The sequence below is a fragment of the Protopterus annectens genome, chromosome 6.part0 (genome assembly GCF_019279795.1).
Source record: "Protopterus annectens isolate FY-2018-M chromosome 6.part0, PAN1.0, whole genome shotgun sequence".
NCBI classification, from domain to species: domain Eukaryota; kingdom Metazoa; phylum Chordata; order Ceratodontiformes; family Protopteridae; genus Protopterus; species Protopterus annectens.
This window is the reverse complement of record NC_056737.1, coordinates 832270942-832282234: the sequence shown is the minus strand read 5'-3', so window position 1 is coordinate 832282234 and position 11293 is coordinate 832270942. Positions and strand designations below refer to the sequence as shown.

General features: G+C 42.8%; 1 protein-coding gene across 2 annotated transcripts in view; it reads right to left on the bottom strand.

The window, feature by feature from the left end:
• XRCC3 (X-ray repair cross complementing 3) overlaps positions 1-11293 on the bottom strand; it is a 506399-nt gene that overhangs the window by 477976 nt on the left and 17130 nt on the right. Inside the window, exon 2 of one of the 2 annotated variants that reach the window (XM_044074504.1) lies at positions 250-387. The exons of the other annotated variant lie outside the window; for it this stretch is intronic. Within the exon in view, the coding sequence (XP_043930439.1) occupies positions 250-387 (138 nt within the window). The remainder of the gene's footprint in view (positions 1-249; positions 388-11293) is intronic. 2 annotated transcript variants of the gene reach the window in all.

Below are 11293 nucleotides of genomic sequence, written 5' to 3'. Positions count from 1 at the left end.
TTTTTTCCAAACCCCCCTTTTTTTGGAAAAAAAAGGGTTAACCCAAACCCCCTGACTTCAAGGTATTCTTCCCTGGAGAAACAAAATCATTTTTTGAAGTAGTACATGCTAAGGAGGAAATACAAAAAGTAAGCAAGCTGTGAAACAGGAGATTCTGGCTTCTTGTTCTTCACATGCACACATTTATTTATTAGTTCAGCAAAACAATTTTAAAGCATTGTTCAAATTAAAACAAGGTTTTTGACATACCAGTTATCACAGGCCTTTGGCACACAGCTGCTGCGACTGTTTTTTGCAAGTGCTGTATATCAGTAATGGTCAGCCTTGTCAGTCTTTGTATGTCAGGTCCTGAGAAGTTTAAAATCTCCTTCAACGATCTTATTTTTGCTAAAGAAAAAAAATCAAGTTTTTGATGATAAAAAATGTAATCAATAAGACATGCTGTGTTAAAATGACCCACTGCTAAATTCTAGGTCCTTTCTGTTCATGTTTTTTTTTTAATAACATCTGATATTCCAAGAATCTGGAGTATAACCAACACTATTCCCTCTCTGATATTGCCTTAGTATGTTGTCAAAAAATAACCATGTTTTGATACAACAGTTAAATGAATCTAACAGCTTTATATGATTAAAAGTGAATCCTTGTTTGAAAATGTACCATGATGCTCAGTCTTTCAAGTATGGGGGTTTGACTCAAATCCAACCTAATTTTTCACTTCCAAAGATGTTATGCATTATAAAATCAATAAGGATCTAAAGGCTGGTTACATTGTAAATTTGCTCTGAAGATCTGCATTTGGTAAATGCACTACTGCCTAATCAAAATAAAGAAGTTATGTCTTACCATAACGTTCCATCTGTGTTGTAGATTTTTATTCATTCATTACTGTTAGGACTTCAGTTCCATCCTCGGAACTGACACGGCCGATTCCAAGCTCGCGCCAGCCAAATGTTCTCAGCTAAGACCTACCCATAATGCCCCTCTCATAGTTACTCCAGATCAAGTTTGCCCGCCTGTATATAATAGAGATAGTAAGAGAAAAACAGTAGGGGGCTCTGTCTGAGCAAATACTCTAACCAGGAGTTCCTAAAGTCCACCAGGAGTCCAGGCAGGGGGAAGGAGGGCGGGAAGTAATGAATGAATAAAGATCTACAACACAGATGGAACGTTATGGTAAGACATAACTTCTTTATCGGATGTAAACCTTTATTCATTCTTTACTGTTAGGACAGAGTTCCAAGCTACTTGAGTCCTGGGTGGCTCTAAGGAAGGATATTCCGGAGCACCATAGAACCAAAAGATGCTCGTCCCCTGGAGGCCAAATCCAATTTGTAATGAGAGATAAAGGTAGGAGGTCTTGCCCAAGTTGTTGCTGTGCAGATATCATCCATAGAGGCTCTGGAATGAAAAGCTACAAAAGTAGCCATTGATCTGTTAGAATAAAACTTTATCATGGAAGGTAAGGATAGTTTATTCTGTTGGTACATAAAGGTAATGACGTTTCTAAGCCAGGAGGATGAAGTCACTTTGGAGACAGGTTTACCCAATCTGAGGGTCCTGCAAAGGCCTCAAACAACTGATCCGTTTTCCTGAAAGATTTAGTCGTGTCCAAATAACAACAAAGTTGCCGATGCACATCAAGGGTGTGCAGAAGGTACTCCCCTTTGTTAGAATGTTGAGGGAAGAAAACCGGCAGGTCAATAGATTGGTTAATGGAAAATCCAGAAATTACCTTGGTTAATGGAAAATCCAGAAATTACCTTGGGCAAGAAAGAAGGGTCAGTACGAAGGGACACCCTATCCCTGTGGAAGTTCAAGTAAGGTCTCTTGACACTCAAGGCCTGCAGCTCAGATACTCTTCTCACTGAGATAAGTGCTACTAGAAGTAGGGTCTTCCATGACAAAAACTTTATCACATGAATCAAAAGGCTCGAAAGGAGGGCCTGTGAGAGACTGAAGCACCAAGGTTAAGTGCCAGGGTTCTATGGGAGCTTGACTGGAGGTTTAACCTGTAATACTCCTTTCAAAAAGGTCTTGCACAGGCAATGTGACATAACCGAAGAATTCTCAAATTCATTATGAAAATTGGGGATAGCTGCTAAATGTACAGTGATTGTCTATGCGGAGGCTCCTGCATGTAGAAGAGTCATCAGGTACTGTAGGTTCATTTGAATAAGCATAGAGAAAGGATCTAAGTTCTGATCTTTAGCCCAAATAGAGAACCTAGTCCATTTACTAGAATAAACTTTCCTGGTTGAAGGTTTGTGTGAAGCCAGAAGAATTTCACGAACAGGAGATGAGATGTCAGGCAGCCTGGCAATTATTGGAAGTGGAGGAACCAAGCTATGAGCTTGAGGCTGTGGAGATTGGGATGAATCAGCCCCAGAGGATGAGATAACAGACCTTGGGAAATGATCCAGGATCCATAGGCTGTGAATCAGATGAGGCTATAGGAACAGGAACCAGACTTGACAGGGCCAATAAGGGGCAATGAGGATCACTTTGTTTCTCAACCTTTGAGCTTTCTGGAGGAATTTCGGGAGGAGGGGAAATGGTGGAAAGGCATACAATAGACCAGGGGGCCAATTGTGCATTAGAGCATCCCTCGGGGGTTCCCACTGAGGGGGGGGGGGGATCAGGGCAAAGTAGCTTCTGCATTTGTTGTTTAGGGGGGAAGCAAATAAAATCGCAGCAAGGCTTACCCCAGCGGCAGAAAATCTGATCCGCTATTACAGGATTGAGGGACCACTCATGAGGCATCAGGATGTTCCTGCTCAGAACTCCCGGGAATGTGCACTGCTATAAGAAAGCGGTTGGAAGCTATTGCCCAGTGCCAAATCCTCATGGTTTCCCGACACAGGGGATAAGATCTGGTTCTGCCTTGCTTGTTGATATACCAGACGACTGACATGTTGTCCGACTGAATTACAATGGTCCCAGAAGGTAGGGATGTATGGAACGCTTGCAATGCTAAGAGAACTTCCCTCAATTCCAGGACATTTATGTGCACATTGGCCTCCATGGGGGACCAGGTGCCTTGGACCATCTTTCCCTGGAAATGCCCCCCCCCCACCCTAACAGGGAAGCATCCATGGTCACCCGTGGGCTGGGGGAGACAGAACGGTCGACACCAAAGATTCAATTGTGACTTCACCCACCATAGCATTTCTTCCTTGCAATGGTTTGTGAGACTTATGTGGTCGAGTGGGTGAGTTAAGATTGACCACTGTGCAGAAAGGAGCCACTGTAGTATTCTCATGTGCAGCCTCGCCAGTGGTATTAGAGTAATGGCCATCATGGAGCCTAAGAGTTGCAGTACAAGATGTGCTGGTACATAGGTCTGTGGAAGGACGGCTTGAATTTGGTGTCTTATTTTGAAAAGCCTGTGAGGAGGGAGGGAAGCTTGACAGGATGTTGTGTCGAAAACTGCTCCAATGAATTCCAGTGTCTTTGTTGGGGACATCTGAGATTTGTCCTTGTTGACTGTAATCCCCAAGCGGAGGGCAAGGACTTGTGTTTAAGAGAGGCTGCGGATTAGAAGATTCCTGGAAGGAGCGGTAAGGAGCCAATAGTCTAGATATGGAAACACCTGGAATCCTTGTAGTCAAAGATGAGCTACTACAACTGCCATACATTTGGTGAACACTCCCGGAGGCTGTCGAGAGACAGAATAGCAGTACCTCGAACTGGTAGTGACTGGCGCCCAGCCAGAAACGGAGAAACCTCCGGGAGCGGTGATCCATCTTTATGTAGCAATACGTGTCCTGGAGTTCTATAGAGTACATCCAGATGTCCCTCCCTAGGAAGGGGAGAATGGACTGTACCGTGAGATCATCCGGAATTTTTGAGGTTTGATGTTCAATAGGCTGAGATCCAGGATCGGTCTCCAGTCGCCTGTCTTTTTTGGCACTAAAAAGAAGAGAGTAAAACCCGGATCCTCTCTGCTCTGGTGGGACTGGTTGGAGGACTCTTTCTTAGCAGCTTGTCTATTTCTGAGGCTGCTACTTCCCTCTGATTGGGTGGCACATCGGGGATTCGTTTGACGGGTTTGGGAGTTAAATCGAATGGTATCTGTTAGCCTCTGGATATTATTCTCTGCACCCAAACATCGGTAGTAATAAGTTGCCAGGCAGGTAGGTGCAGAGAAAAATGACCCCCGACTGCTTCCAGAGGAAAGCAATCGGGCTGCTGCTTAGAAGCGCTGGTAGGGTCGGCCGGAGAAGGAATCTCTAGCGCCCTGATTACGCAGACTCCCTCTGCCCCGAAAGGGGCGTCTCCCAGATGAGTTGTCCCCTCTGTCCCAGGGGGATTGCTCACGAGTGTCACGAAAAGATCCTTGGGATTTTCTGAACCACATTTTTCCTCCCTTCTGGTTCCTGGAGTAGGACCTCTGGGGGGTGGAAAAGCGTAGGCCCACAACAGACAAGGTCTTTCCGTCTTTCTCACTTCGTGCTAGAGTGTCTCGTACTTTGGGACCAAAAAAGTGCAGATTCGTTGACAGGGGCATTGACGAAGGAAGATTTAAAGGGGTCTGCGAAATCAAAACAACTGCATCCAAGCATTACGTCTCATGACCATGCCTGTTGCGGCAGCTCAAGCTGCTCCCTCAGTGGTGTGAGATATCAAACGCATCGAGGAGCTCAAGATATATTCTAGGGTAGCTAGCTGCGAGGCGACAGTGTCATGCACCTAATCAGACAGTACCCCCGCCAAAGAGGAAGACATTTCAGAGATTAGGTCTCTTTGGAGGCGAGTGAAGTGTGCCAGATAGTTCAGCGACCGAATGGCAAAGGTCCCTGAAGCATAGGTCCGCTTCCCTAATCTGTCCATGGCCCGAGACTCCCTGTTCGGAGGATGAACAGTGAAACTATCTTCTGCCAGTTCCCTTTTGGTGGCCACCACTACGACCATGGAATCAAACGTCAGCTGCTTGGACCAGTGGGGCTGGTCATTCAGGGTGGATAGAATTTTGTCTGGCCTCCAGGGGACAGGTTCTATGTTGTCCAGGGTCTTCCAGGCACGCTGCACGATCAGCTTACCAAGCTCATCTGCAGGTGGGGTCACCCAGGAAGTAGATGGCCGGGCACGGAAGGCCTGCAAGAACACCAATTCCTCAGAAGAAGGGTTAGAGGACTTCCAGTCTCCCCGCTGCTTGAGGATTTCGAGAAAGTCTCCAAATGAGATGTTGTCTGGGGGAGACCGTGGGGACCCTTCTCCCTCATCACAATCGGTGTCTTCAGTGATAGATTCCTCGGGGGAATCAAGGTGCTTCGTCTCGCACCATTTCTTCCAGGGTGGCTCCTCAGTGGGATCTTCTGAGGAGTACTCCGAAGAAAGAGTTCCCTTCAAAGGGAGGTCTTGCGGCTCTCATGCCCGGGATCCCGAAGTAGGGGGTTGGGACAGCTGCATGCTAGAGGGGGGTTCTGATGCCTATGTCATTAATGCTGACTGCGAGTCTGCGGAGGCAAGAACCCTCTTCATCACCTGGAAAGCTGGCCCACCCAAAGAGGGATGGGAGCCCGGAACCGAGAAGGACAACCACGGAACTGGGGTCACTCCAGGAGAGGAGCTCCGAGAGGACTGGAAGCAGTCAAGCTGTGCCAGCAAAATAATAGGCGCCGGGCTAGGTATCAAGGTGCCAACAGTCCAAACACTGCTCCGATAGAGCACCTGCTCCAAAGGAGCGGTGCTGACTGGGAAAAATCTGCAGTCGGAGCAGACACAGTATGCACCGGGGTGGACATTGGTACCGAGATCTCCGGGGCCTGGGTAGAGGCCGGAGGAGGATAAACAGAAGAATATGCTGTGAAGGATTCTAAACCAAGGGGAACGGAAGGTCTAGCTGGAGTGGGCAATCCCCTAGCTGCCAGAAGCTGGTCCACAACCCGCACCAGGTCTAGTTCAGAAAGTGCTCCTGGTGGATCTAAAGGAGACTGATGGAGAATCAGGTCTTTCAAGAAGGGGGCTAAACTGATGCCCCAAAAAGGGGTTGTATGTCGGAGAGTATCTGGTTCTTGGAAGATACTCGACTTTAGGAGTTGAAGTCATAATTTGTGGAGCCGAAGAAGCTATCGGCACCATGGCCGGGGATGGTGTCGAAGCAGATATAGTCATGGAAGCCAATGTCGGAACCAAGGACAGCACCGAAGCCGGTGGTGCCAAGACTGGAACTGAAATAGGAGGCAACATCTTAGACGGCACCAAGGGAGAAGACACAGGGCTTGGTGCTGAAGAGGTCTGCGCCGAGGTCGCCGAAGTACGGAGCTGACTCGGTTCCATAACGGATGGAGATGTAGGAACAGAGTGACTCCGTTTTTCCTTGTGTTTTTCGTCTTTGGAGGGGGGTGAGACCTCCGACCCAGATAGAGCCGCCGAAAAAGGCATTTTAATTAAACCTTTCAAAATAAGTTTATTTTTATGCTTTGCTAGTATGCGACTGCTAAAACTAGCACAAATATCACAATCTGCTTTAATATGGTCCATGCCCAAATAGTAAAACACATTGAGCGTGGCTGTCCGAGTTGGGCATTTTACACCCACACTCGTCACACTGTTTAAACCCCAACTTAACTTTGTCTGACATAGTACAGGCAACAAAGGGGTACCCTAAAGGAAAGAACAATAAGAAGGAAAGAAAAGGGATAGAACACCAATGATGGTATTTAAAAAAATACCACAAGTGGTACAGAAGGGCCTACACCAAAGGCAGGAGAGAGGGACAGTACCAACGAAGGTAGACATTTAATTACCAAAGGTAAAGGGTAGAAAATAGAAGTAGGTTACAGGCAATAGTGAGAAAAGGCTAAACTGACTAAAAAACAAGAAAGTTTGAAGAGACACTACACCAAAAATCACAAATTTCCACTTAGCTTCGACAGAGATGGCTAGGCATGTCTGACGAACGCGGCAAACGAGATCTGGAGTAACTATAACAGGGGCATTATGGGTAGGTCTTAGCTGAGAGTTTTTGGCTGTCGTGAGCTTGGAAACGGTCGTGTAGGTTCAGAGGACGGAACCAAAGTCCTAACAGTACAGAATGAATAAAGATTTACAACATCAGATACTATCTTTCAGTACTATCCCGTGACTTCAGCATCACCTGACTTCAAAGATGCATTGCTTTACCTTATTCTGTCTTCTCCACATAAACACTAAAGCCACACTGTCCACAAAAAATTATAAAAGTCTAAACTACTGGCCAACTCTTAATCACATATTCACCCTCACTACCACTCAGGAGGTGTGCTCCTCATATTCCTCTAAATATTCTCTCATTCTCTCTTCATCCCACCTGATAAAATGTCAGCAGGCAGTATCCCTCTCTTTTCAGCTTACTCAGTCTGAAATATCTTCCTACTATCTGACAGGTCACCACTTATCTTTTAACATCCATGTAAAATGCACCTATTTAATACAGGAAAATGTGACTGCTACTCTACCTGTACAAACAAATGCCTTTAAATTCACCTCAGCCACTTTCTGTAAGTTTTTTAATCCAATACAACTATCCTCTTTCCCCTAATTCTCCAGCACTCCCTTCCATTTTCCTTGTCCTCCTCCCTCTTCACTCCACCATTCACTTGGCAATACAGCAATAACACAAGTTTATTTTGAAAGTAAATCCCAACAAAGCACACACAACGCATTTTTTCTCCTGATCTTATTAATCAAACATGGCCCTCTTTTTCTATAGCAGCCTATTTCCCTACACTTTAGAACCCTATGGCATGAAGGGGGCAACTGGCAGGAGCAGTGCTGTTGTCATTTGATAAGGCTCATGTTTTTCTCCTGAAGTCTTTTTTTTTTTTCTCTCCCAAAGTAAATACCTAATGAGACCTAAGGGGTTTGTATACAACTGGCACCTACTGAGGGCATGTCTCCATTTCACAAGGGATATTCCCTCAATAGGTGTATTTCCTTGAAAGCAAGTACCTGCACTGACCCCCAATCTACACTGGAAAGAAGTCCAGAACACCATAACAGGTATGTATCCAGATCCTTCTCCAAAAAGAGAAGCCAGGGAGCACTACCTCATCACCCTTCCCTCACAAAACACTTTTCCAGACCTCAAACCTCAGAATAAACGGTGAACATCTGGGTTGTCATCAGGGCTTTTTACCCATAAGCAAAACAGGTTGCTTCCTACACATAGTACTGCTAATAAACAATGGCAAATGCTTCATAACACGTGCTGCAAAAAAATAAGTTTTATTAAGAATAACATTCTGTCCTTAGAAAGAATGTTCTTTCTTCCCAAATTTCAAAGACCTGCAGTAAGTGTACTGGCACACTAAACTCACCATAGGTGTGTGTGCCTCTTGTGCATGTGTGGTATAAAAAAAAGAGTAACTATGGCAGGGCTAGCCACCCAGTGGGGTGAACATTAGCTCTAGAGGATCACTGTTGAAGTGATAACCACAACCAGATGTGTAAAAATGGAAAAGGAGGGTGCAGATTAATTAGAAACTGTGTTGTTTTTTCCCCTACAGAGTAAAATAGTGCTGGCCTTAGAAAGGAACTATTATGTCACTTTCATTGATGTAAAAAGCAGGAAATTATGTTTAAATAAAATTATTCTATTTCAGTGTATTTATACAATGGAAATAAAAGTAAACGGTGAACATTCTATCTTTTTTTCTATAAATGAATATGGTATTTTGAAATTACAACATTTTGACAAGAAAAGTAAATAACATTTGTCTTTTTTGATAAGAAAGGCAAATGACAAGAGCTTCCAAGATGGAACTATTGCTAAATTTTTATTAGTGGTCCCACAATGACTACTTGTTTTATTTTTCCCTGAAATTAATGTATTTTAGGCAGAGAATGTTAATGTAGCAGTTGCTCCCAAAAAGCTCTAAATACCACAATGCAGTTGCCTCTCAACCATCTTTAACACAGTGTATGCACTAACCTACTACAGTATATAAATGCCCTGATGTACAGTTTCTCTGTACTTTTCTACTTTTGAATGTACCAAAAATCAAAAGTATTTGACACAGTTACTATCTACTGTAGTTTATGTTTGTCAATGATCTGAAGAGAAAATTACTATTTGTTTTATTAGGTTATATTCACCTAATGTAGTGCAATAATAACAGGTACAGTAAATGAGAAGTTATGAGTGCTCTAAATCTTGCAAGGAGACATTCCAATAAGGAAATAATTTCCCATTGCATCCAGTACCACTTCCACTGTATCAGTAATACTGGAAGACATATATTCCAGCTTAATTCACTACTTCAGCAATGCATCGCAAAAATGGGAGTTGGCATATACATTCAAAATAGGGCATGTATCTTTCTCCACTTCAGTTTAGATAATGCAAGCCAGATTACCAGAAAAAACAATCAGCTATGACAGCTTTCACTCCTAATTGGCTAGTCTGTGACTGACTTCTTACTTTTACTATAATTACGAATATGGTTATGGCAGAAGGGATTTGGAGAGTTCAATGGGGTTATTACTACTGGGGTTTTTTTTGTTTGTTTTTTAATGATGTTTTATTACTGAAGTTTCCTATAGCCTTTGTTATTGTTTGTATATTTTTTTGCAAAATTTTATGATTTTTTTTTAATATTTTATTCCTATGCATTTCTGATTTTTTGCAAATTGTAGGCATAATTATACTGGCATTGGCTTTGTTCTGAAATAAGATTCATTTAGTACTAAATTATGCCAAAGCACAAATTGATTATTTCAATAATACCATGCATCCTCCATACAAACAAGATAAAACCGGACAACTTGCTATTGACTGTAACACTAAGCTGTCTCAAACTTGCTTGTATAAAAGTTGCTTCATTAAAATTAAAGACAGGTATCATACAGCATGGATGACAAAAATCAAGCCCAAGAAGCGCTGTTATTACGTAACCACACATCACAGAAGCTGCTTGTTACCACCTGTAGTCAGGGACAATGATTTTGCATTTTTCTGGGAAAATACCAATAAATATCAAACTTGGACTATTTGGGGTATTGGACTAACACAGAATTCTCATGGACTTTGACATTTTAAGTCACAGTAATTCAACACATTTTATTTCCTGTAATATGTGCTACTTAAATCTTGTTAGTTTGCTTTATTGATAGTTCTGTGTCTAGAATCGGTCTAATTTTGTAAATGCATATATGCAATACAAAATTATGATGAAATCATGGTAGTGACCAAAAATCTTATTAGTATAATTTATTGGCATTTGTTTACCGGGAATGTCCACTGGGCCAAGAAAAACCCATTTCCAGTGGAGGCCGGGGGAGAAAAACTCCACAAAGGCAGTTATTATAACAATTACATAATATTGGAACAGTTTGTATTAACAAGAAGCATAGTCATAACGGGCATTATAAATACAACAAAGTACAATAAGAAAATGTAGGGGATACAGAGAAATAATGTAAAAACACAAGGCATACAAGTAAATCCAATGAACATATTCTAGTATACTCTGATGTTAGTGTACACTCTGCAGTAGACTCTTTTGTGAGTGTGGAAGTGTTTAATACAGGTAGAATTAGAATAGCTATCTAAAGGTATATGTGTTAGAAGTAGGGAAAGATTAGTACTAGGTGAAGAGTGTGAAGAAGTAATAGGAGTCAAGTTTTGGAGGAATGAAGTAGAGGAAAAGATGATTTGATGTAGGGAAGAGGAGTCACGTCTTAGGAAGATGGAAGTTGGAGCATCTACAATGTCAGAGTGGACAGATGCTGTTTCAAAGGAGAAGATGTTACTGATGGTCATAATAGCTAGTGGGAGTGCATTCCATAGTTTGGTGATGGAGAAGGAGTACAGCATTTGATCTGCTGTGAGTTTTGGCTTGTCAACTTGCAGGAGAAATTGGTTTTCAGATCAGAGTGATCTATTTGGGTGGTAGTGAGTTAGGACTGGAGATAGGGCTGGGCAATCTGAAGGACTGTATAAAATTGTATGTGCTGTGGTTAGTTGCAGCAGGTATGTAGGTGATAGTGGGAGTTCAAGCAAATTGACTGATTGTAAAGAAGAGCAGTGAATGGGATGAATATTTAGCATTGGTTGCAAAATTGGCAATTTTATTGCAACAGGACTCTAGCTTTTTTTTTTTTTTTTTTTTTTTTTTTAGGGATAACTGGATATTGGTGAGGAGTGAGGCACCATACAGGAGTGAGGGACAGAGGAAGGTATGAGCAAGAGTTTATCTGGAAGAGCAGCAAGAAAAATTTTACGTCTATAGAGAGATCCTAGTTTTTGGTGTGTTTTTTGATAGCGGCTTGGACATGGAGATCAAAAGTAAAGTTTTCTTCTAAGATG